Here is a 27,262-nt window from a genome sequence, read left to right on the forward strand (position 1 = left end):
TCCCGCTGATACCGCTAGTCTTACCAAATCGGCTAAGGCTCCAGCCCAGGCTCACCAGGCCTGAGGAGAGAGCAACCGAGACAGAGAGGGGGACTCTTCTGCGCCCACTAAAAAACGGTTTTTTAAAGCCGCAGAAGAGCCGCGCTCTCACACACCTGGTCGGCCACAGCCCTGCTGCTCGGCGGCTGCTGCAGGTTCGCGCCGCTCCTCCCACTGCGGCTCGACGAGTCTAGAGGTTCCTTCCCTGAGCTGGCGTCGCGGCACAATGACGTCACTCGCGTCATCCCTCCCTCCCCCTCCACCCGGCGGCGCCGACCCTGCGCTCTGTCGCGCACGCGCACTGTGCCCTCATTGGCCTCGCGCGAGGCGGCGGCTGTGCACCGCCATCTTGGCCGGTGGCGGTAAGAACACGCCGTGTGCTGAGACCTGGCGGCTTGACGCTGCTTTGGCTGCTGCACGCCCCGCTGTGAGGGGACCCTTGTCTCCAGGTACGTGAGTTCGTGGGCGGGGAGGGAGGCCGCGGCGGGGAGGGGGAGTGTTGGCGTTCGGCGGCCGGCTGCCACCTTGGGAGGACTAGGTAGGGACGTTCTCAGAGCGCCCGTGGCTAGGCCTCGGTAGCGGGCACCGTGGCGCGTGGCAACCGGCTCCAGCTGCACATCTGGCTCTGCCCGGGGCGCTGCTCGCGCTTCCTTTCTGCCGTCCCGGCCTCGAGATTTCTATTCTCCAAACCCTGCCAGCTGCGACTTAGAATGGTCCCAGATGCCATGGCCTCACGGTCCACCCTCCACTGCCGCTTCTGCCCCCCACCCCCGTCCCCACCGGCACCCACCCTGGAGCGAACCCATCACCCTGCAGATCCCCCCGCCTCAGCTTCCTCTCAGTATCCATACGGCTGGCTGTGTTGCCATTCGGTAGTGGGGACTCGTGGCTTCTCTTGGACCTTCTGGTGTTTGCGGAGTGAGTCACGGCATCTTGCCGCCATGAGATCCGGTGCTCCTGGTCCACTCCCAGACTTTATAGAAGTGATGGGCAGACGTCGCTCCTCTTCTCTCTCTCTCTCTCTCTCTCTCTCTCGTAGTGCGACCGCGTGCTCGGTTATGGACTGGAATTAGCCCAAGTGAATTTCCGAGTTGAGTGCCTGTCGTCAGGATTTTGGAGGGGCACTTGGTAGCACTCCGCCCTCTTCCCATTAGTGACTCAATCTGGTGTTTTGTTTTGTTTTTCCGCTTATTACATCTTAAGCTTCTTGACATCAGGGATGGTGACTTTATTCAAAATATCTTTAGATAGCTTTTCTAGTAATCCATTGTAGGCGTTTAGTATTTGCTGCAAATGAATGATGGCCAAAGCTGAATTTCTACACCCCATGTGCTACATAAGTAGTTTTCTTTTTTGGTGGTAAAATTGGCAACTAAGGAATAACTGTCAAAACAGCTTTCATTGGCTCACCCTTTCTTCCAAGGGACTGCTATCTAGGGGATTAGGGTGGTAAACGTTTGTGTTGTAGCCAGTGGTCCTTCCTGTATTCTGAAAACGGTCTGTCTGTTGATAGTTAATGTATTCAGTATAATCAAAACGTGTGTGTGTGTGGTGTGTGTTTGTGTTTTAAACCAGTGTGTTTCATAAGATAGCTTAGATCACCTCTATAAACAAAACAACAAAAGCAAACAAAAATTTTGGAGAAGAACATTTCGGAGTTGCTGAAAGGAGCGTCATTAAAAATCAAAGCTATGTGCCTTTCCCAACTCATGCTTTATAAGGCTACTTTACAGGAAGCACAGGCCATATTATTTCCTGGGATCCTGCATGGCAGATGTTTCCCATGGGTAGTCTCACTAATGTTTTTGCACTCACCTGGAATAGTGACACGAGTCGTTGTTTTAATAGTACCTGTTTTGAACATCTGTCTTCAAATCTTCAATATCTTCAGATACTTTTTCTATTCCCAAAAGTTTTTGCTATAATCTTTCTCTTCAAGATTTTCTGTGCCAAGTTCTTCCTGTTGAAAAAAAAAGGAACTCCTTTTTTTCTAATTCTTGGAAATAATACGAAAGTTGAACAAATAAATAGTCTTTACCTATGTAACTTATACAAAAAAAATAGTTTTTATTAAATGTAAAATAATTTATCATTGTACTATATAAGTCAGCTTTATTAGCCACCTCTAAGATGTTTCTGTTCCCCATAAATAATTTTTATTTTGGACTCTTGTTGGGATTTTTGTTTTTTTGTTTATTCTTCTAACCTGAAAATTTAGATAGTGTTGGTGGCTTCACAAAAATAAAGACCAACATAAGCAATTTCATAGTGAAAGATTTATTTATCTCTAAGAAATTTATTCAGGTAATTTGTAGAAAATCATTTTTATTTTTTATTTATTTTTATATCGGAATGCATGGTGCCCACTTTAGTTGCTTATTTGCTAAAATAGTGAATTTCTTAGAAAATTACATGGTTCGGTTTGGGGTTTTAAGGTAAAGTAAAATTTAGTTTCTTTTAACTTAGGAGAACTGGATCCATTTTTAAAGATATGCCCTTGTTTGTCAGCACAGATCTATTACAGTTTTGGGGCTGGGGGTGTTTGTTTATTGTTTGTTTGTTTGTTCGTGTTTTTTGTTGGTGGTGGTGGTGTTTGGTTGATTGGTTTTGGTTTTGGTTTTTCAAGACAGGGTTTCTCTGTAGCCTTGGCTGTTCTGGAACTCTGCAGACCAGACTGGCCTCGAACTCACAAAGATCTGTCTGCCTCTGCCTCCCTAATGCTACGCTCAAAGGCGTGAACCACCATATCACCCAGCTAAGGTGTTTGTTTGTTTGTTTGTTTGTTTTTGTTTTAATTTATATAGCTTAACTCACCTCTACCAAAACAAATAGAGCATTTACCAGTTTGAAAGGAAGTGATGGGTAGTCAGTCTGTAATGGTGGAAATACTTGGGTCTGAAAGGAAAGGCTGGCTTTGGAGGAAGAGGACATAGTCTAGGACAACATTGGGAAGCAAGATTGCATATGTTCTTCCAAGTACTAATGGCTGCGTTCTCTGCACCTCACCAAAAAAGGCCAGCAAAACATCTTTGCAAATGGATAGTCTTGGCTTTTGTTGGTTTCTTCATTATTTATTGAAATAAACTAGAATATGACGGTACTGTTAGGATTTATTTACTCCCTTTAGTCACAGGAAGGGATTAATGTCAATACACTAAACCCAGTATTATAAAAGATTAAATTTGCTTTGATCTTAATTCTGTATAGATGTTATACTCAAGGCTTTAGAAAAGTCTTGAAAGCATAGTATATATGTATAGTACATTGCTACTACATAAAAGCCTGGGCGGTAGCATGACGGTCACAGCTCTAGCAAGCACTTGCCCCTTTCCATCAGTATAGTCATTTGGATAAGAAAATGAGTCAGTGATTTGTTTGGAGGACAAAAGAAAATCTCTAGAGACAGAGTATGTGTATGTTCATATGTAGTCTGTTTTAGAGGTTTATATTCATACTGTTGTATCAGTATTATTATTGAGGCCTTGTATAATTTTTTTAATGTGTTGTGTATAAGTTTTCTGTCCTTGCTGTTTTAATTTTCCTGATTATTTTTTCCCGAAAGAGCTTTTTAGCTTTGGTTTACATAACCTATTTTTACCCGAGAAATTGAATTGTATATATAAGTTTCAGAAGAATTAAAGTTTTTATATCAACTATTTTTATTATAAAAACTGAGAAAGCCTATTTTAGTTGGTTAGGTCCTTTGTGATTTAATGGTTTTGAGTACTTTCTTGTTCATATATATTAAGTATCTTTCTAGGTATTTTTTTTCTGGTATTTTAAGTGGCACCTATTTTTAAATCTAACTTCATTGTGTAAAATTTGGTTGATCCAACTGAATAGATTATTTTGCTATTCCTAATATATTTTTTTACTTTTCCAAATGAACATAGGAACTTTATGTGATTATTCGTGACTTCCTTTTATTTGTGCCCATAATTTTTTCTCCTTACAGTATATAAAATTTGCTATAATTTGTTCCTTTTTCTTTAATAGAAAAAACTGGATATTCTTCGTTACAATTATGGCAGACAAATTAACGAGAATTGCAATTGTCAACCATGACAAATGTAAACCTAAGAAGTGTCGACAGGAGTGCAAAAAGAGTTGCCCTGTGGTTCGAATGGGTAAGTGGGTCTGTAGGCTGTCTAAGGGTAAAGAGCAGCTGTAGGAAAGCAGACTGTGTGGCAGGCCCTGGCAGATGCTGTGCTCATCACTGTTAGTTTCCTTAAACTACAAGGTGAGAAATTTAGAATTCTAAACTCTGATTGGTTTGTGACTTTTGAAAGAAAGTATAGAATGTCATTGTTAAGACATTCACTAAGTGTAAGGTCAAACCAAAAGGTAACTACAATCCTTGCTATTCTACAAAATTCTGTAATTGAGTCACAGGGAAAAGAATCTTTACATAAGATGGAAGAAATTTAAGCTTAATGACAGTCATTTTGTGGTTTTGCTAGATTTCCAGGATTAAGTAAATCTAACAGTTCATAGGTGACAAATTTTGGTGGTCTTTTGGTGTTACATTACATGACTGTTGCCATATAGTGGTGACTTCCAGACTTACCAAGTTGGAAGACAAACTTCAGGTGTTATCATGAATGTCTTCCCATATTTTTTAGAAATTGAATTGTTGATTTCTCAAATACTGTGCTGAATTTTGACTGTGTACTAGTAAACTGCATAGCTTTTTGTAGTTTTGCTTACCTATCTGTCTATGGTGTGCCTTTCCATTTCTAAGACATATTTTCTTTTATGAGATAAAGAGTCGGTTAGTATATGCAGAACTCTAGGGTAGCAGCCAAAGCACCAACAACAAACTGAAGTTAGTCAACTTAAACATAACAGTGTTTCAAGGTCTATCGTATTTTACCAATATTAGATAAACAAAATATATTGGCCATTTGTTTATTGTCCAGTAAAAATACATAATTAATAATTAGGTATTTAATTCAGAATCTGTCCCACCAAGCACTGATTTAAGTCATTGTCCTTGAAACTTTGTGTGATACTTCAGAAACAGCATTTTCTGAGTAGCAATCTTAAAAGTATTCTAATAGATAAAGGAAATTATTTTTCTTTGCTAGGAAAATTATGCATAGAAGTAACACCCCAGAGCAAAATAGCATGGATTTCTGAAACTCTTTGTATTGGTTGTGGTATTTGTATTAAGGTAAGTGATGATGTTTCTTTGTCAAGTCAAAAATAAAACCTGAAATTTAAGTTGTTTTTTTTTTTTTAAGACAAAAGTATAGCACCAGTAAATTAAAAATACATTTAAGAAAGTAATATTCTTAGGACAATATTATCGCCTTTTTTTTTTTTTTAAGCTAATAAAACTACCCTGCCCATTCCGGAACTCACTTTGTAGACCAGGCTGGTCTAGAACTCAGAGATTTGCCTGACTCTGCACCCAAGTGCTGGGATTAAAGGTGTGTGCCACTACCACGCAGCTACTTTGTCACTTTATCTTGTGCGTGCGTGCACACATGCTAGTGTTTGGGTATGCCTGTCCCGCAGTGTGCACTTGGAGGTTGGAGAACAATATGTAGGTGGCAGTTCTTCCACACTGTGGGTTCCAGGGATCAAACCCATACTATCAGATTTGGTGGCAAGCACCTTTACCTGCTGTGCCATCTTGCTGGCCCCAAACCAAACTTAAATTATTTGGGAGTACCATTGAACTTTAAAGATGCTTTGCAAGACAGTAGAATTCGCTAAGCCCCTCTTGTTCTTTGGAGGACATCTAAGATAAAACGGGAAATGCTCAGTGTGTCGGGCGCTAAGTTAAGGCCAGCTTCTCTTGTTCTTGCTGGGGTGGGTAGTTCAGGGTTCTTACTCCTTGGAGATCATGCGTACTGTGAGGTCTATCGTAGAAATAGCTGGAAGTGAGCCTGGCAACGTGGTTGTTGAGATCAATGTCAGCCCCAGCATCAAAGATGAAATAGGGACTGTTGCTATTAAAGTCACTGGAGACAATTTAGTCCTCATTACAGCCCCAAATAGATGCCCTTTACACCTCCTTCCAGTGCCTGCTTCACTACCTTCTTGGTGTCATCATATTCATCAGCTTTCTCCAGGTGGCAAGTCAGGTCTACCATTGACACACTGGGAGTAGGACTATGGAAGGCCATGCCAGTGGGTCCTGTTCAACTCTGGGACCATCTTTCCCACAGCCTTGGTGGATCCAGTGGATGCAGAGATGATCTTCTGGGTAGCAAAGATGGCATAGACCCTCAATGATGCCAAATTTATCGTGGATGACCTTGGCCAGGGGGACTAAGCAGTTGGTGGTGAAGGAGACATTACTGGCGATCTTGAGTGAGTTACTCATCACAAGCATGGGGGACATCAGCAGACGTGGCAGAGGTGGTGACCTTTTCAGCTCCACCCTTTAAGTAGGCTCTAGCCTTCTCCATAATAATGAAGATGTCATTGGACCCTCGGCACCAGTGCCACCCTATTTGGTGTTGGTCGATCACACTCCTGGAACAAGGAGGTGGCCTTCATATCAATGACAAGTTTCCCAGCCCCAGCCTTTACTGTGCTAGAGAAATGCCATGGCTGTACTCAGACTGTAGTAGTGGATGACGTGTAGGTAGAGGAGATAGGGCCACTCAGAGCAGCAGTATCCATCGCCAGAGTTGAAGGCACCCAGTATGGCCACATTTGTTCATTCCAGCCTTCACCATCATGTTCAGGGACAAGGCTGGCACTGCATAAGAAGGTGCATCTGTCTCTGGACCTGGGAGGAGCAGGGAGCCCCAGACCACACCTTTATGAGGTTATGGGTCAGTGGGATGTCCTGGAGGAAAAAGGCGCTTTTCCAAGTCTGATGACCTGTGTTCACACTCGGGAATCCACTTAACTGTAGAGAACTAACTACACAAACTTGTCCTCTGACCTCCACGAAATGCACTGTGGCACACACACGCTATATGTTTGTTTGTTGGTTTTCTGAAACAGGGTTTCTTTGTATAGCCCTAGCTGTCCTGGAACTCACTCTATAGACCATGCTAGCCTTAAACTCACGGAGATTCATCTGTCTGCCTACCAAGTGCTGAGATTAAAGGCGTGTACCACCATACTTATCCCAAGTCTATTAAATTTTAAAATTTACCTCTCAAGTAGAAATACAACTTTTAAATAAACCTTAAATTTAATCTAAAAATGCCTTGTTGTATCTTTTTTTAATTTTAAATCTCTTAATATCCAATTTTTTTTAAACATTTATAAGAAAAAGTAAAATATCTTTTAGTTATTTCAATATATATGCATCTATTGTATTTATCCTAATAGTACAATTTTAAGCATCTTAAATTTCATTACATTGAATAATTGACTTTTGGCTTATGAATGCTAAATTTCCAACTTTAGCTTATAAGAGGAATTTAGCAATTGATCTGTAAAGTTCTTGTTTACAGATAATATAAAATGAAACTTGACCGGAATATATATACATGTCTATAAATTGTTCATATAAGTCCTGGGTATTTTATATTGGTTTTTGAAAGATGATTCAAGTATCCAGAAAATTACATGGATTCTGAAAATGTTTTCTCTTATTTTGGAAAGTATAAATAGGAAATATTACTCCTGGAAATTATTGGCTTAATCCTTAATCATGTACGCCTGCCTGTATGCTAGGTATTAGGGGGTCACTGTGAACATTACAGTATCATCTGTTTTTTGAGTTTTGGTTTGGGTTTTGGGTTTTTTGTTTGTTTGGGGTTTTTTTTGGTTTTTGGTTTGGTTTGGTTTTTTGTTTGTTTGTTTGTTTGTTTGTTTTTTATGCTGAGAGAAAATAATATCCCAAAATTTTAGATATGTATCTGAATGCCTAAAAACACTAATTATAATTAAATAAACTCTTGGTGCTTGGGGAGAAGGTAATATATGCATCCTGAATATTGAGTAATCTATATTATTTATGAATAGTGTATATTTCTTTTCCATGTCACATAACAGTTTAAAATTACCTGTAGCCTACTCGTAGACATTTTATATACATTAATGAAAACAGGAGAGTAGAAAACATAGTTATAAAAATTTAGCACTATGGATAGAGGACAGAAATTAGAAAACAAAATAATCTTTTTTTTTTTAATTTGTTAATGTTCTCAGTTTGAAATGAAGATTCACTGAGTTTTCTCTGAATCAGTTCTCTAATCTTACTGAACTCAATCGTTGTCTGTACTTTAGAGCTACTTCTCTAGCCACGTTACCATTACTTTTTTCTTCAGTGTGTGTGTGCATAGGGAGGCCAGAAGTCAAAAGTAAGGTATCTTTTCTTTTTTGATTTTTTTGAGACAGGGTTTCTCTGTGTAGCCCTGGCTATCCTGGACTCGCTTTGTAGACCAAGCTGGCCTCAAACTCAGAAATCTGCCTGGCTCTGCCTCCCTATTGCTGGGATTAAAGGCTTTAGCCACTACTGCCCAGCTCAGTATTATTTTATTTTAATATTTATTTACTTAAGAGAGGGTCTCTAACTAAACGTGGACCTCACTAATCCGGCCTGGACTGGCCGGCAAGTCCCTCGGACCCTCCTGTTTCCATCTCCAGCTCTGAGGTTTAGGAACCCACTGCCACACTTTGCTTTTTACATGAGTGCTGGACATGTATCCAAACTCAGTGGTAAAACTGAGTTTTTACCCAGCCCACACAGTGCCACCATTAATAATGGCTTTCTGATACTTGCCATTCTTGTTTCATGGACATTTATCTGTTGGTCAAATACTATATTGAGTAAGTCTTTCTATTGATGTTTTCTTTTTTTGATAATCATTTACTTAGCATTGAAGCATTTTTAATATGGAAGGATAAGTTAGACCCAACATGTAGGCTATCTGTTGGCAGGATAGAGGTACCCCTCTCCCCCAATTTATCCAGATGTAAGACTTTATCTAGTGTAAGAAAGAAGCAAACAAGGACAGCAATAATTGAAGGGAAAGAAAAATCTGCTATAGACAGAGTATAGGAAGTATCAAATAATAATTGTCTACGTTGTATTAGTCATGAAGAATAAGTTTGTTAATACAGCTGTAATGTTTAAGGAACTTGGTTTTTATTTTTCAGTAAATAAAATGAAAACTTATACTCAGAAGATTTTAATAAAATATTCTTAATATATTACTTTTATGAATTAATATGTGATACTTTATTTTAAATAACAGAAATGCCCCTTTGGCGCCTTATCAATTGTCAATTTGCCAAGCAATTTGGAAAAAGAAACAACACATCGATATTGTGCCAATGCCTTCAAGCTTCACAGGTATGTCCCTCTCTACCCCAGTCAGCGCAGATGCCCTTCAGAGTGCTCAGAGAACGGAGGGCGTGACATTTCAGTCTACCAAAGAGTAAAAGAGTATAATAAACTGCAGGATTGCATTTACGTGTTAGCAGTTGCTGGGCATGGTGGCACACGCCTTTAATCCCAGCCCTCGGGAGGCAGAGGCAGGAGGATTTCTCTGGGTTCAAGGCCAGCCTTGTCTGTATTGTGAGTTCTGTGCCCGTCAAGGTTACCTTAGTGATATCCTGTCTCAAAACAAACAAAAAAGTCACCAGTTTATCCTGGTTAATATTAGAATTAATATCTGAGGAACTTCAAAGCAACACTAAATGTCTAGCCTCTTAGCCCTGTTGAATCAGGTCATGAAGAAATAGAAGCTAGATTTCTGGAAGATTAAAATATTTCAAATTATTCTTAAATATGACCACAATTGACAGTCACCATTATTCATAATACCCTTATCCCCCAAATAATCTTAAAGACACTTGCTTTGATTTTATGTATTCACTAACCTTATGTCCCACTGGAAATGTTATACTGATTTGGGCCTCAGAGTAAGTCACTAGACCCTTAATAGCCTTTTGGTTTGATTTGTTTTTTCTTTTTCTTTTTCTTCTTCTTTTATGACAGTGTACCATTGGCTGGCCTGGAACTCACTGTATAGACCAGACTGACCATGAACTCAAGAGATCCTCCTGCCTCTGCCTTCTGAGTGCTGGGATTAAAGGCGTGTGCCACCACAGCCCAGCTTTAATGCTTATTTTTATCTGCTGAATATTTATATGCTGAATCTGAAACTCTAGGTTTCACAAATAAAATGATATTTTCACCCTGCCAGTTGTAAGAAGCCAACAGCAACAGGGAGAAAGTATACAGTTTGTAGCTGGTATGCTATTTCTCTCCTTGTAAGTAAGTGGCTGGCTAAATGGGGGAAAAAATGACACTTTTGGGTTATACCTGCTGTGAGATTTTTACCAGAGCAGTTTGTGCATTAAAGCTGAACCTTAACTGTAAAGAAAAATGTTATTTTAGATAAAGAATTTGGCAAATAGAATTTAAAGTATCATTTATTGTAGATATATTTCTACCAGTTAGTTTCTTTTGGCTGCTTTCTTCCCCATAATAGCCAGTAATGCTTAGCATATATTACTTAGCTCATGAATGGATATATATGACGTGCAAGTGCTTTAAAATACTTCGTTCTGCTATTGTGTGCCTTCTTCTGCCTAATACTAAGGGTTTTTTTCCCCCTGTATTGTAATAGATTGCCTATCCCTCGCCCAGGTGAAGTTTTGGGATTAGTTGGAACTAATGGTATTGGAAAGTCAACTGCATTAAAAATTTTAGCAGGAAAGCAAAAGCCAAACCTTGGAAAGTATGATGTATGTATTAAAGATTATGACAATTAATATGTCTGGGTGGTTTTGTTTTTTGAGGAGTGGGATGGGAATAATTTTTTTAATGTTCTTGTTTTTAAGTTAATTTGTGGAGTTTAGTTCCAAGATGTTATGTGGCCCAAGTATGGGTTTGGTTTATTTTCGTTTTTTAAGTCATGTTCTATAGCTTCAGAAGACCTTGAACTTAAAAGTCCTCTTGACAGCCTCCCAGGACTAGTAGGCACTACCATTCACAGGGTTCCTTCTTCTTGTAGTTATAATGTCTTTTTGGGTTTTAGGGTGGTGTGTGTGTGTGTGTGTGTGTGTGTGTGTGTGTGTGTGTGTGTGTGTGTGTGTGGTCTCATCCTTTCTGTTAGAGTTGCTTAACTGGAAATTCATAGTTCTCTTAATATTTGGAATTATTATGCCTGCATTTGAAACTAAGTCTACTTCCGATCTTAAAGTAGCAGTCCTCTATTTAAATATATGTTTAATTTTACTTAGGCTCCATTCCCTTTGTATTTTTAGCTTAAACTCAGATAACTATTATATATATTTCTAGGATCCTCCTGATTGGCAAGAGATTTTGACTTATTTCCGTGGATCTGAATTACAAAATTACTTCACCAAGATTCTAGAAGATGACCTAAAAGCCATTATAAAACCTCAATATGTAGACCAAATTCCCAAGGCTGCAAAGGTTAGTTTGTTTATAGAGAGAAGTTAAATATTATAGAAGTTATATATTGTAGATTATTGGTAGGAGGGGGAAAGTTTTACTTTGTGACTTTTTAATACCAAAGGAAAATAGTGATAATTTTCTGTTCTGACAGGGAACAGTAGGGTCTATTTTGGACCGAAAAGATGAAACAAAGACACAGGCAATTGTATGTCAGCAGCTTGGTAAGTATTTGAGTACATGCTTTCAATAAACTGCACTTGGTCATAACTCTCTTTATGTGGGTTGCTAAATTCATGAGGAAAGCTTTAGTAATGATTGTTAAACTACATAGTTCTAACTAGAATATCATTCAAACCCAAAGTAATGACATACAGCATGTGTATTTTTTCCAGAAGAGATGAAATGGAATTTATAACATTAAACACAATGCTTCTGATTATTCCTTGTAGATTTAACTCACCTTAAAGAACGAAATGTTGAAGATCTTTCAGGAGGAGAGTTGCAGAGATTTGCTTGTGCTGTCGTTTGCATACAAAAAGCTGATATGTAGGTTACACTTTTTGTTTATCTTAATCTTTGTGAGCTTGTATTTGTAATGCTGCTAATTCAGCAGTAATTTTGAATAATTAGTAAAGATATCTAAAGGTATGCTTTTGAGGTTATAAGTTAAAGCAGTTTGTTTCCATGACCCGTTTTCCCTGTTACCAGTCCCACAGTAGGGTTATCTTTGCTTTTATGAGTGGTAATTTATACTTTACAGAGTCTAATTTTTAAAACTTGAGCTCTGTATCATTAGGTCATTACATTAGGTCAGTAAGCTATCTAAATATACCTCAAATAAAAGATGGTCTTTAAACTTGTCAATATAAGAACGGCATGCTCTGTGAAGGAGAAATGGAATAAAAAGGGCAGCTCTCCTTCCTGCTCCCTAGTGTCTCCCTCCTGCCGGATACTATTGTTCCTGCTTTCCCGCGTTTCTTCTCTGGGTGTACAGTCAAGCCCCATCTTCTCCACCAAATACTCAGAGTCATTCTGTGCATGAGAAACAGTCTGCTTTAAAGCCTCTGGACTTGAGCCTATTAAGACAGTGGCTCTTTGGGGCCAGCAAGATGGCTTATCAGAGTAGGGGCGTGTCACAAAGGCCTCCACCTGAGTTCAATTCCCCAGACTCACAAGGTGGAAAGAGAGAATCAACTTAGGCAAGTTTTCCTTTGACCTCCTCATGCAGGCAGTGGCACTCCCAACACACACACAAAGTAAATACAGATTAAGAACAAGAAGAAAAGAGCTCTTCAAAGTACTTCAGACTGTATCAGAATATTTCATTAAAAGGCACTAATTAAAAGTCAGTCTAATCTTCAAAGCTCTCCTGAAATTGTAGGTATACATTTTTGCTTCTTGTAACTATTTTCTTCCTTCCTCATTACAAGTAGCATCCTCATTGGTGTATGAAATTTTTCATTCTGTCCTATCAGAAACACTGTGCTACTTTAATATATAAGATGGAATTATGCTATGTTATTCGAACTTAACATACTTGCTTTTTTTTCTCTTAGTTTTATGTTTGATGAACCTTCCAGTTACCTTGACGTCAAGCAGCGTTTAAAGGCCGCCATTACTATTCGGTCTCTAATAAATCCGGATAGGTAAGTAAGAGCCAGTCCATTTCTGTGTTCTGTTGAGGGAATTTTACAAGTGTTTAAAGATTAAACATTCGTGGTTTTCATCTTGATCATTTATAGCGACCACCAGAATTTTGCCTTCCTCTATCTTGGAACAAAGGTTTTTAGCATAAGAGTCACAGTCTCATTGAACAAAAGAGTTGTTAGCAGCTTTTGTCATGCAGGTATTGAGTGCAGTGATTTTTCAATTTTCCAAAGTTTCCTAACTCATCATTGCCCTCGATGCTCTGAGTCTTTAGATAGAAGTCACATTTGCAGTTGAAGGAGCTTATGATCTAAACGCTTGTTATTCAGTGATGCACTCTTGAAGCTTTTCCCCTACGGCATGTGGAAACAACAGTGCATTTGGGAGGGTATGCCCTCAACGCTGATTGTGAGCAATTCTCACAGGTAAAGAGGAGTATGATCTCAGCTCTCAGGAAGTACAAAAAACAGCTATCCCTAAGCTTAGTCAACACAGAGCAAGACAGCTGTATTAGAATTACATCTTGCATTCTGAAAGAGCCTCTAAAATATGGTGTAAGACGTTTTAAAGTATTAAAACTATAGGAATTTGATGCACAAATGTTCAAAAACCCAAACAAATCTAAAAGTTGAAAGAATAGAGGGCTGGGGGGAAGGCTCAATTTGTAATATGACTCCCATGCAACCTGAAGACTTGAGTTCCGTCTCAGAACCTGCACAGTGACAATGTGTGCCTGTAATCTCAGTGCTGGGGAAGCAGAGGCAAAAAGCTCCCTGGGGTGCCAGTCAGCCAGTCTAGCCAACCAGTGAGTTCCAGGTTCAGTGAACGATCCTGTCCCAAAAATGAGGTGGAGAAACAATTGAAAAAAAAAATAGGGATATTGGCCTTTGTCCTTCACGAGTGTGCACACATGTGTACATAGGCAAAGACATAGTTAGCAGATATAACTGAGAAAATGACACTGAAATATAAGGGAAGATTTGAACCACGGGGAGTGTGGGAAGAAGACTATTTGATAGTGTTTTAAGAGTCTAAAAACAGACAAGTAGGCAAGATGGCAGAACAGGTGAATTCACTTGCTGCATAAGTCTGGCAAACAGTTCAATCCCTAGAACCCACATAAAATTGCATGAAGAGAATCAGCTTCTTTTGGGGTATATGCCCAGGAGTGGTATAGCTGGGTCTTGAAGAAAAGCTATTTCCAATTTTTTGAGAAACCATCAAATTGATTTTCAAAATGGCTTATACAAATTTGCACTCCCACCAGCAGTGGAGGAGTGTTTATCTTGTTCCACATCTTCACTTGAGTATTTTTGGTTTGGTTTGGTTTGGTTTGGTTTTTCAAGACAGGGTTTCTCTATGTAGCCCTGGCTGTGCTGTAAGTCACTTTGTAGACCAGGCTGGCCTCAAACTTAGAGACCCACCTGCCTTTGCCTCCCAAATGCTGAAATTAAAGGTACTCACCACTACACCCAACTATGTACCTCATTTTTTAATTGGATCATTTGGTTTGTAGATGTCTAGTTTCTTGAGTTCTGTATATATTTTGGATATTAGCCGTCTGTCAGACGTGGAGTTGGTGAAGATCTCTTCCCATTCTGTAAGCTGCCGCTTTGTTCTTTTGACAGTGTCCTTTGTCTTAAGTAGCTTTTCAATTTCATAGGTCTCATTTATTGATTGTTGTTCTTAGTTCCTGTGCTGTTGATACTCTGTTGAGGAAGTGGTCTACTGTGGAAATGTGTTGAAGCCTATTCCCTGCTCTCTCCTCTGTTAGTTTCAGGGCATCTGGTTCTATGTTAAGGGCTTTGAAAATTCTTTTTCACATTGTGTATTTCTGACTTTATCAAAAATCAAGTGACTAGGCTGGGCGTGGTGCGCATGCCTTTAATTCCCGCACTCCGGAGGCAGAGGCAGGCGGATCACTGTGAGGTCAAAGCCAGCCTGGTTTACAAAGCAAGTCTAGGACGGTCAAGGCTACACAGAGAAACCCTTTCTCAAAAAAAGAGGGAAAAAAAGTCAGGTGACCATAAGTGAGTGGGTTTACATCTGGGTGTTTGGTTTGATTCCATTGATCAACCTGTCTGTTTTTATGTCAATACCATGCAGTTTCTATTACTATAGCTCTTGTAGTACAACTTGAAATCAGGGATGGTGATATCTCGGCATGGTATGGTTGTGGGTTTTTTGTTTTTCCATATGCAGTTGAGTATTTCCCCTATTGGTAGACTCTTAATTGTCCAAACAGGCATACTTTTTACTTCATAATACATCACTGGGCATTATAACACATACTTGAACAATATAAGAGAGTTTTTTGAGAAATAACAGTACAAAAACATAAAGCCTAGTATTTTAAGAACTTGACAGTATGGTAAAGAAAATAATAGATATGAGCAAGGCGTGGTGGTGCACGCCTTTAATCCCAGCACTTTGGAGGCAGAGACAGGTGGATCTCTGATTCGAGGCCAGCCTGGTCTACAAAGAGCCCAGGACAGCCAAGGCTACACAGGGAAACCCTGTCTCAAAAAACCAACAACAACAATAATTCATAGCCAACTGACTCACATTTCAGTATGTAGAAATTCAGGCAAGTCACTGGACAGCAAGACCTTCACCTTATACTAAGTTAAATGAAAGGATAGGAAGAGAAGGAAGATGTAATAGAAATGAACAGATCTTAAGAAAACTAATGACAAAAATAGACATTACAAGACTTAAGTATGAGAGAGAGGATAACACCTTAATGTAACAGTGATAGCACTTTAAGGCAAATTTAGTTAACCAGTCAGAAACAATAAGTAAAGCACGTTTGTGGATTGTGTACTGGTGAGTTAAAGTAATCCATGTTGATGACAGGTTGGTGGTAAGCAACTACAGAAAGAGTATCCGTTCTAAAGCTATCAAAGCATGCATTCAGTCAGTCTTGAATGCTTTAAACTTTTTGAAGATCATATCTTCCGGAAAGCAGTAAGAAATCCAAAATAATAGACTGGGACCTTTTTTGGTTTTGGTTTTCAAGGCAGGATTTCTCTGTGTAGCCTTGGCTGTCCTAGAACCAACTCTGTAGACAAGGCTGGCTGCAAACTCAGAGACTGGCCTGCCTCTGCCTCCCTGAGTGCTGGGGTTATAGGCATGCGATACCTAACCTGGCTGGAGCTTTTAATTGCATATATTACTTTACAGCACAGATTTCTTATTTGGGTACACAGATTGCTGTTTTCCTAAAACACCAGAACTTTTGACTTCTAAGTTAGTTCTATTTGAATTCAAGAAAGTCAAGTGATTTCTGAGAAGGGTGTTTCTAGAGTAAGAAACATTCATTTGCTTATTAGGAAAGGTAGTCTTATAGTGAGTAGGATTTGGAATAGAGTAAAATAGAAGCTGAGTGGGATTTTAGTAGGTGAAAATGTTGGCAGTTGACTGTTTAGGAAGGAATGGCCTTTAAACACAAAATAAAGAAATGCATTATTGAGGAAGACATCAATTTCTGGTTTTTCTGTATACAAATATAGTAATGGTAAGATAAGTGAAAATTTAAAAGCTCCTGAAAGTCTGAAAATTTCTTGTGAGAGATGATTCTATTTATACAAATGAGAACTTTATTTGGGCAGGAAGCTTATGCTTAAAGTTGGTATTTAAAGTATGTGGAAGATAAATGGGTGTGGGAATAGAGTACTGCATAAAAATCTCACGATACAGGATGTTCGATAGGTTATGATCTAGCAATAGCTTTTTAAAATCATCTCAGTGGAATCTAACCTTAGAGAAACATTGTAAATGTGAACATAAATAATGAGCTGTGGGGAAGGAGGGTGGGAACGGGAAGATAGGCTAGGGGATAACAATCTGGATGTAATGTGAGTACATTATAATTAGTAAAAAAGTCAATTAGAAATATTTTGTGGCTTACTGTGTTCTTTATACTTACAACCATAGGGAAAAAAATATATAAAGTCTTAGCTAATAATGTTATGTTAAATTTAAAAATAAAAGTCTGTTTTGCTTTTCAGATACATCATTGTGGTGGAGCATGATCTAAGTGTATTAGACTATCTCTCTGACTTCATCTGCTGTTTGTATGGTGTGCCAAGTGCTTATGGTGTTGTCACTATGCCCTTTAGTGTAAGAGAAGGTAACCGGAAACCCTCTTCATAATGCTGCATTCTCTAATGCCTAGAAATGGATTACATGAAAGCAGTACTGTGTGTGGCTCTAATACGTATGTGGAACTATAATTGTTGAGAACATAGTGTATTGTCTTTACAGTTACAGAAAAGGAGTTTTGTTGTTGTTGTTGTTGTTTGGGGTTTTTTGACAATTTTCTGCTGGGGTAATCTGTACATTTTGACTTATGTAGTATTTGTAACCTTTAAATTTATCTTTTAACAAGCCCAACACCTTTAGTAAAACTATTTAAATTCATCAGTGTCTATTTTAAGTTTATATTTCAAATTTATCTATAATCTATATCTTGTATTTGTGACACTTAGGCTCCATAAAAATCTAATAAAAATTAATGTTTTTAAATAAATAATTTTGAAAACAAATTTACATTGTATCACAGCCTTTTCAGGAATTGGCAGTTTCTATAATTTATAAAAAGTATATCGATAGTTTAGTATGTTGAGAAGGAATTTTTTTATAACTTTTCTACTTACATATTTAAAATAAATACCTATGTATTTTAAAAAAAACTTGGTGAGGTTGTCCCAGTTTTCTTTCTTTGGTTTTGTTCTTGTTGTTTGTTTCTTTTGGTTTTGGTGTTTCAAGACAGGGTTTCTCCATGTAAGCCCCGGCTGTCCTGGAACTCACTCTGTAGACCAGGCTGGTGTCAAACTCACTGAGATCTGCCTGCCTCTGCCTGCCAAATGCTGGGATTAAAGGTGTGTGCCATTACTGCACTTTCTTGCCAGTAGTCTTAAGAATTTTGTTTGTTTGTTTTTCAAGATAGGGTTTCTCTGTATCCTTGGCTAGCCTAGAATCACTTTGTAGATCAGCTGGCTTTGAACTCGCAGAGATCCACCTTCCTCTGCCTCCAGAGTGCTGGGATTAAAGGTGGGCACTACCACACCCTGCCTTAGATTTGTTTGTTTGTTTGTTTTAAATAAGGTTGAAACCTTCAAGATAGCTCAGTGGGTAACGACACTCGCTGCTAATCGTGAATGCCTACATTTAATCCCCAGGCCCCCACGTCATGGCAGGAGAGAATCCAATTCCAAAGTTATCCTCTTCCACACTTGTGTTTTGGCATCAAAAATAAATATTGAGAGTAGTGAGGGCCTGCCAGACAGCTCAGTGTTTGCTGTGCGCGCCTGATGACTTGAGTTTATTCAGTTAAGCCTTTGTAAAAGTAGATAGAGAACTGACTTTACAGAGTTGCACTCCAAAACACTTAAATTTTTAAGTGATACTTAAGTGTTGACTTTTGCTTATATGCAGGCTTAGTATTAACAGAGGTATAAAGTTTTCATGAGTTCCCAAAAAATCATTATACTCGTTATTTAAGATTTGTTTTATTTATATTTTCTTCAGATCTTTACTAATTTGTTGGCATTTTTTTCCCCAACAGGCATAAACATATTTTTGGATGGCTATGTTCCAACAGAAAACTTGAGGTTCAGGGACGCATCACTTGTGTTTAAGGTAGCTGAGACAGCAAATGAAGAAGAAGTGAAAAAGATGTGTATGTATAAATATCCTGGGATGAAGAAAAAGATGGGAGAATTCGAGTTAGCAATCGTAGCTGGAGAGTTTACAGATTCTGAAATCATGGTGATGCTGGGGGAAAATGGTAAGCCCGTATTTTATAAAGTGATGGTGAAAGCCAGCTCTATAAATTACTTGTGTTTGTGGAGATTGGACTCAGCTGGCGTCTGAGCGTGGATCCATAAAATTATTGTTTTAACTTCACATTTTTGTGGTATTTCCTAATTTAGTCTAGCTGTTGTTAAGCAGGTAATGTTTATTACTTCACTGAGCATGCATGCCTTTAATCCCAGCAATGGAGGCCAACGCAGGCAGATTTCTGTGAGTTCAAGGCCTAAGTCCAGGACAGCCAAGGCCACACAGAGAAACACTGTTTCAGGGGGAAATTCTTACTTCATTATTGCCACTAAAAATATGCAGTTTCTGCTCAGCTGGTTTTTCCATGGAATAAGGTAGTGAGGCATTCAGTCATTCTGCAAAAGGACTAGATGGAATAGACAGTTGTTAACTGAGATTTATGCCAGCTTTAAAAGATTTATTTGGGTGCCTGTAATTGGAGTTTTTCGTATTTGAAGTTCTGATGATAGTTTTATCACCAGTATTTTCGATATTAAGTTGTTAACTGTAACTATAAGATAAATCCGACTACTAAATACCTAGTATTGCTTTTATGAATTGAAGGCAATAGTTTATAGTGTGAAAAAAAATAGTTTATAATGTGGTCTTAGAGCTTATAAAACTGCAGAAGTTTTTTTGAGGAGTAGGGAGGTTTGAGACAGGGTCTCTGTGTAGCCTTGGCTGTCCTAGACTCGCTTTGTAGACCAGGCTGGCTTTGAACTCACAGAGATCAACCTGCCTCTGCCTCCCCGGTGCTGGGATTATAGGTGTGCGCCACCACCGCCCGACTAGAAGATTTTACGTGAGATTTGCAGTATATCAGGCTTCAGTAAACAGTCTGATTGGGTTACAATTTTTAGTACTAGCTGTGGGTAGTTTCTATCACAAAACAGCCTCTATTGCCCTTAACAAATTGATAACTAAGAAGTACACATTCTAAACTGTCAGACACCACGTATAGTGTAACCATTCATTAAAATGGACTGGCCTTACGCCTCCTAATAAGTTTAGGCTAATACGTGATAGGTAGGAGAGGATTGTTTTTCCTTCATAACTGTTCTATAATATCTTCAAGACAGATGTCTCAGATTTTAACAATTAGGAAGTTGTGTTTCACTTTGAAATGTGAAGGTTAATTTTGTTTTGTTGTTGTATTACCAGGTACAGGCAAAACCACATTTATCCGAATGCTTGCTGGGAGGCTGAAGCCTGACGAAGGAGGTACTGTTATAAGCATGGCCTTTTTTCTCTGTCCCACAAAGAAAACTTGAAAGGTCTGTGCAGTTTTTGTGTCATGCATACTTCTATTCTCTTGCAGGAGAAGTACCAGTTCTAAATGTCAGTTATAAGCCACAGAAAATCAGTCCCAAATCAACAGTGAGTCATCATTTTAATTTAGTTATTAAAATGTGTGTGCATATGTGCTTATACCGTTACATCTCCTGCTCTAGCTATGGGCGAGGGCATTAACTCAGTGGTACAGTATACGTTTGACTGAGTTTAGTCTCCTTCACATAACAAAAAAACTGAAATTCTTACCTATATTAGCGTCTAAACGAGCCACAGGCTGGCCCAGAATCTACTATAGGATACAAATACCTGAAATTCTCAACCTGCCTGCCTCTACTGCCCAGTACTGTTGTTCACTGGGTATATACTGCCACATCTGGCTCTGGAAGTAACTTTGAAATCTGTCAACCTTTTTTTACAAACCTAATGCAAGCCTTTGCCCAAAAGCAAGCATTCTTCCAAAGAAATACAGATGACCCCTACCACATGGAAAGATGTTTGGCATTCTTAGCTAGTAAGGATATGCAGATCAAACATGGGGAATTCCAATTTACAACCACAGCCAAAAGACCAGTACAAGTATTGGTGACAGTGTGAAGAGATTGGATGCTACCTGTTGCTGTTGGGAATATTCAAAAAACAAAAAACAAAACAAACCCTATAGCTACTGTGAAAGCCGCTCAGATGACTTCTGTAGCAGAGTAGTAAACACCAGCAGCTCCGCTCATTAGCGTATACTTCAGCAGTGTGTGCACTTCAGTCCCAGAACCTACACAGGTGTGTTCATAGCCACTGTATTCATCAGAGCCAAAAGGTAGAAAAAACCCAAATGTCTGTCAGCTGATGAATAATGTGGTTTTTAATGTATTTTTAGAAAATAAGGTTATTCAGCCCTAGGGAATGGTTTCTGGTATAAAACATGAAAATGTATTGAGCTGTTTTTGGCCGATGGGTGGGGAGGTGTTTTCAGTGTTTTTGAGTCAGCTTTTCTTTTTTCTCCTGTGTAGCCTTGGCTGTTCTGGACTTGCTTTGTAGACCAGGCTGGCCTCAAACGCACAGTGATCCGCCTGCCTCTGCCTCCCAGGTGCTGGGATTTAAGGGTGTGCGCCACCACGCCCGGCTCTCCATTGAGCTTCTTAATCACTGTGTTTAGCCCCGCTTCACTGGCCCTGCTACACGCTTCCGTTTACCCTCACTAGCACTTCACACAGTCTGTTTCAAGTTCTCACATTTAACTGTTTTAGGATTCAGCCAAGGATAAGGCGGTGCATTGTGTTGTAGCCTACAGATTATCCAAGCTACTTAATCCCACTTTGACATTTAGAGTTATTCCTGCTCTTCATTATTTTTCCCCTGAAACGCTCGTTTAAGTATTAAGATCATTGCCTTTTCACCTGTGTCCATGGTTGTTCTTAGCTTCAAAATCTTGAGTGAGATTTAAAACTAGAATGGGCCAGGAGTAGTGATGCAGGCGAGCCTTTTCCTGGCACTTGGAGGCAGCAGTGGTCAGGCAGCTCTCTGAGCTGGAGGCAGCTAGTTGGCTACAACGTGAGACCCTGTCTCAGAAGAAGGGAAAAAAATAAAATATAAATTGGTGGCAATTTCATTTCATTTTGGTCTGAAGTTTAGTACTAAAGTTCATAAACAGCCCGAGTGTGGTGGTGCACACCTATAATCCCAGCACTAGGGAGGCAGAGGCAGGTGGATTGCTATGAGTTCGAGGCCAGCCTGGTCTACAAAGCAGGTCCAGGACAGCCAAGGCTAACACAGAAAAATTCTATCTAAAAAAAAAAAATCATAAACAGAAAAGTTCTTTCCTGGTAATTTATCATTTAAATATTTTTTCCTTTAAAACCAGGGAAGTGTTCGCCAGTTACTGCATGAAAAGATCAGAGATGCTTACACTCACCCCCAGTTTGTAACGGATGTGATGAAACCACTGCAGATTGAAAACATCATCGACCAAGAGGTGCTGTGACCTACCATCCTTGCAGATCTGTGTGCACTGTGATTTCAGCCTTTGGCTGTCTTTACATGTTTTGCTGCACTTTTCCAATTAGGTGCAGACGTTGTCTGGTGGTGAACTTCAGCGAGTAGCTTTAGCTCTTTGTTTGGGCAAACCTGCTGACGTCTATTTAATTGATGAACCATCTGCATATTTGGATTCTGAGCAAAGATTAATGGCAGCTCGGGTGGTCAAACGGTAAATGTCTTATTTTCAGAATATCATTTTTGATTGTGTGTACTAGCATACAAATGTGCTTAATAAAACATTGACCGTTTTGTGACTTCAAAACTATGAGAGGTTTGCAAATTTTTGTGTTCCAGTTTCATTCTCCATGCCAAGAAGACAGCTTTTGTCGTAGAACATGACTTCATCATGGCTACCTACCTAGCGGATCGCGTCATCGTTTTTGATGGTGTTCCATCTAAGAACACAGTTGCAAACAGGTAAAAAATGCTTTGTAAAATGTCCAGAAGTAAAATTCAAGTTCTAACAATTGGAAAATTATCACATTCTACATTTCCAGTAAAATCATAAAAACTAAGGTCCTATCGCTTTCTTCTTTGAAGGGGGTAGCTGCTAAGTCAGTTTCTTATTCAGTGACCCCTGCCCCCCAGGTAGTTCTTAGACAATACTGCATGGGGCCTTATAGCAGTTTACAGGCTAGTATACAATACTTGACCCAGTTAGATAATCCTACAGAGCCTTAGACCTTAACTTTTCTTCCAGCTTAACTTTGTCCAGTTGAGTATTTGTATTTCAAAAAAAGTTTTTATAATTCTTAGAAACATAATTTTTGTGTAGAATAAAATCCAAAGAATTACTGACATGCCAAATGCATGACACTAACCCAGTAACCGTTTTCTTTTGGTTTTTTATGATTTATTTGTTTTTATGTGCATTGATGGGGCTTTGCTTTTGCCTGCATGTCTGTCTGTGTGAGGGTGTCAGGTCCCCTGGAACTGGAGTTACAGGCAGGTGTGAGCCGCCGTGTGTGTGCTAGGGACTGAACCTGGGTCTTTGGAAGAGCTGCCAGTGCTCTAACCACCGAGCCATCTCTCCAGCCCCCAACCCACAGCGTAGTCAATGTAGTATTTTAACCTTCTCTTCTAGACTCTGTAGGAAAACCAAAAATTCATCTGTCTCTGAGACATTATTTGACCGTTAGTGCTAAACCTACATTAAGTTGTACCTTATAACATCACCAATACACAAACACATTCTGGACCCATAAATCTGCTATCTTATGCAAGTCTCACACGATACTTTTTGATGTTAATAAGGAGGGTCAAGTTGCTATTTGAATACTTCTTTCAAGAAATAGAAGTACCAGCTAGGCATGGTGTTGCACAACTTTAGTACCAGCATGAGAGGCAGAGGCAAGTGGACTTCTGTAAGATTAAGGACAGCCTGGCCTAAGTAGTATATTGCAGGACATCAGCTCTCTTTAGTAAGACCCTCTCTCAAAGGAAGAAACAAAACAAAACAAACAAAAGACAGCACCATGCATCCCAAAATTCCTTTGTTTTCCTATTAAATTCTATCATCAATTAGTGAGAATATATAACTTTCAGGAAATTTCTTAGATATCTAAAACTGATTTCTTCACTAATGATCTTTTCTTGTTATTTAGACAATGTAAAAATTAATGGGGGCGGAGTACAGAGAGATGGTTCAAGTGATGCATCTGCCTGTTCTTTCATAGGACCCAGGTTCATTTCCCAGCACCTACCTGGTGGTTCATAACTGTCTCTACCTCTCTTTAAAAAAAAATATCTTGGCTATAAAAGATGAAAGCACAGAAGGCTTTAATGGAAACTTCCTCTTAGTGACCGGTACTTCCAGGGCCATGGCAATAAACCAGTGTAGACTGCTTCCCTAACATAGTGCAGGGCCTTGCTTTCTATCTGTGCTTCTGGGGAAAAAATCAGTAAATACTGTCTCAATGTTTTTTCAATATCGGAAATATAGATCATATTTCTGCTTGTTTTGTACAGAAATGTGACCAATCAAATGCTGTGTAATAGTGTTAGCCTTAGTGCTTGAGAGGAAGAGGCAATGGCGATTCTTGATACTTAACAATCTAATGAAAACTACTTGTTTTTCCCCCTAGTCCTCAAACGCTTTTGGCTGGCATGAACAAATTTTTGTCTCAGCTCGAAATTACATTCAGAAGAGACCCCAACAATTACAGACCACGAATAAATAAACTTAATTCAATCAAGGTATGTGGATAACTCCTACCATAATAGACATCGTCTTCTTAAAAAATTGATGCCACATCTTGTTCTCAGTTTGGGCTGTGTTTTCCTTTTTAAGTTTTTATACTCCTGTTGCAAGGCAACAACTGTACTGTGTCTGGTGTTCTTACTCATTAATCTATGGTAAGTGCCACTTAGAGCTGTCTTGAAATCTGGCACATGTGGTGGCCCACACCTTAATCCCAGCACTTGGGAGGCAGAGGCAGGCGATCGCTGTGAGTCTGGGGCCAGCCTGGTCTATGTAATGAGTTCCAGGACAGCCAGGGGCAGTGGGGCCTTGTCTCTAAGGGCACAAAACTTGTTGCCAAAACTTTACTGTGTACTATTGAAAATGAATTTATGGAATTTTGTTAAAGTAGTTTTTGAGAATACTTTTAACCAATTTCTTTGGTTTTGTTTACGATAGTTAAAATATTCTCGTTTACTTATTAAGCCACCTCTGCATACTAAGTCATTGGTGGCCATAGAGCATAACCCTGAGGAGCTGAGCTGAGCTGCTGCTGACCACCCTAGGGACGGTTTTGAGAAAGTCTATAAGTATAAAGCACTTTATCTAATAAGCAGTTTTCAGGCTGACAGTATGCTGACAGGAGCTTAAAAGTGGACAAACTTCCTAAATGTAAAGAAAGCATCTTACGTGGGGAGACCACGTTAGAGATGCTCTAGTAGCTAAGCACTGGGCGGTCACACTGCATAGATGCTATGGCTTCATCTGATTTGTGTCACTTCTCTTTTATTTTTTAGGATGTAGAACAAAAGAAGAGTGGAAACTACTTTTTCTTGGATGATTAGATTGAATTGGAGATTATCAATAAGCCATTTACTTACTGGGATTTTTATCATATAAAACTTTAATCAGGTTTTATGGCCCCACATACTCTGGAGCTTGAAGTATGATTTTCTTAATGTGACATCAAAAGCCAGTTGTCTTATAAATTGTTTAAGAACTATTCTGTGCGTACTGGACTAAAATGGAGACATTTCAAAAACATCAGTTACCTCCAGATTTTCGTGATCTGTAGGGAGATGTTCAATTGTGTATTGTATTTATGGACCAGATGCTTACTGGTGTTGCCCATCTTTAAAATCTAGGGTAAAATCTGTTCTTACCTGTTTGCTACGTGTACTAGTATAATGAAACTGCCCTCTTTTAAAAGCCAGGCAAAGACTGTACTGCTAAGGTTTGATAAATAAACATCAGGGTTATATTTGCTATTTGTTTTCAGACTGTGCACTATATCGGTGTGTAGCTTTCAAGGAACATTGCTATAAACACCATTGTTTAAAGACAGATGGTTATGACCAACTTAACACATTGTTTTTAATGGGTTTTTTGGTGCTTTTGAATATCTGTCAAAATTATTTCAGTAATCTAATTTAACTCTGGATTTTGTTTTGTTTTTTCAGTTTTTACATTATATAAGATTCTATAACATTGAAAGTAATGTTACTTTGTAAACATAAATTTAATCACTGATCAGGATGGGGGAGGCCTTTCTGAAGAGTATTTGCTGGGGAGATGGTTCAGGGAAGTGCAAGCTGTACACTTTGAGACACAGTAGGAATCTGGACTACCAGAGCTGGCAGGTAGGTCAGGCAGATCCCTAGAGCCAGCCTAACAGTCTGTGTGAGCGAAGGTCCTGTCTCAAAAAGTAATGGGGCAGCCGGGCAGTGGTGTTGCATGCCTTTAATCCCAGCACTGGGAAGGCAGAGGCAGGCAGATCTCTTTGTAAGTTCGAGGACAGCCTGGTCTACAAAGGGTGTCCAGGACAGCCAAGGCTACACAGAGAAACCCTGTCTCAAAAAAAAAAAAAAAAGTAGGCAGAATTGAGGAAGACACTTTATGTCAAACCTTTGGCCCTAACACACTGATGTGTACACATGTACACACACACACACAACCCTACAGATACAAAGTCTTTATAGTTGGTGCCTACGTATCTGGATGTTAGGGTTTGGTTTTAGTTTTATTTTGAGACAGAGTATCCTATAGCCCAAGCCTCAAAATTAAATATCAAGGACAACCTTGAATTTCTGAGCCGAGTAACCCAGGCTTGCATTATGCAGTACTGAGGTGCAAGCCCAGGGGTTTGTGCATGCTCGGCAAGCACCATAACAGCTGAGGGACATTCGCAGCCCTGATACAGACTACAGATATTTCTGTTGGGCAACCAAGGGCAACCTTAAACAACTTCTCCAGCTAGTGCAGGAAATAGCAATATAAAGTATCCATTGCTGCAGTACATACTCACTCATAGGCTTGGGTACAAAGGACAGTATTCAAGCCTTACTGATACACTGACCTGGAATTGTGAGGAAGGTGAATAATGGGGCAGGCAAGACTTAGAGCTTTTAATAATCTTAACTAATTTGCAAACAATGATAGTTTGTTTTGACTGGCCCCCATTAGGCCTTCTACAAATGAATTTATATGAATAAACCATAAATACATGTTGTAAAACAATGCAAATATACATAAGTATATGGAATAAAATTTTTCTCCCTTCATCACTCTGAGATTACCAGTGTTTGGTCATTCTTTCATACTCGTTATACACTTAATCTTGGTATGGGATTGTATTTTCATGCAAATGAAATTTGATTTTTTTGTTTGTTTGTTTGAGGCAGGTTTCTTTGTGTAGCCTGACTTTCCTGGAACTAGCTCTGTAGACCAGACTGACCTCAAACTCTGAGTGCCTCTGCCTCCCAAATGCTAGGATAAAAGGTGTGCACCAGAACTAAACAGAGAATTCTCAATAGAGGAATATCATGCTCAACCTCCTTAGTAATCAAGGAAATGCAAATCAAAACAACTCTGAGATTCCATCTTACACTCATCAGAATGGCTAA

The 27,262-nt window shown here is 39.2% G+C and overlaps 2 protein-coding genes across 4 annotated transcripts in view; one reads left to right on the forward strand and one right to left on the reverse strand.

Moving 5' to 3' along the window:
* The window catches only part of ANAPC10 (anaphase promoting complex subunit 10), a 45,053-nt gene extending 44,667 nt beyond the window's left edge, over positions 1-386 (reverse strand). Inside the window, exon 1 of one of the 3 annotated variants that reach the window (XM_084756792.1) lies at positions 156-386. In XM_084756792.1, coding sequence (XP_084612918.1) covers positions 156-284 — 129 coding nt within the window. In that variant the 5' untranslated portion in view covers positions 285-386. Of the gene's footprint in view, positions 1-24 lie in introns of all 3 variants that reach the window. The other 2 variants (XM_084756793.1, XM_084756795.1) reach the window with 2 other exon arrangements.
* On the forward strand, positions 350-26,929 carry ABCE1 (ATP binding cassette subfamily E member 1). The gene is made up of 18 exons (XM_084756791.1): positions 350-488; positions 4,036-4,166; positions 5,127-5,212; positions 9,213-9,310; positions 10,593-10,710; positions 11,267-11,404; positions 11,538-11,607; positions 11,836-11,932; positions 12,943-13,032; positions 17,044-17,165; positions 18,603-18,824; positions 20,018-20,077; positions 20,175-20,233; positions 22,005-22,115; positions 22,207-22,349; positions 22,475-22,597; positions 24,265-24,376; positions 25,157-26,929. Exons 2-18 carry the CDS (start codon positions 4,064-4,066, stop codon positions 25,202-25,204), a joined length of 1,800 nt encoding a protein of 599 aa, XP_084612917.1. The 5' UTR covers positions 350-488; positions 4,036-4,063; the 3' UTR covers positions 25,205-26,929.
* The last annotated feature ends 333 nt before the right edge of the window (positions 26,930-27,262 follow it).

The sequence above is a fragment of the Acomys minous genome (genome assembly GCF_964271855.1).
Source record: "Acomys minous genome assembly, chromosome: 14".
Lineage (NCBI taxonomy): Eukaryota > Metazoa > Chordata > Mammalia > Rodentia > Muridae > Acomys > Acomys minous.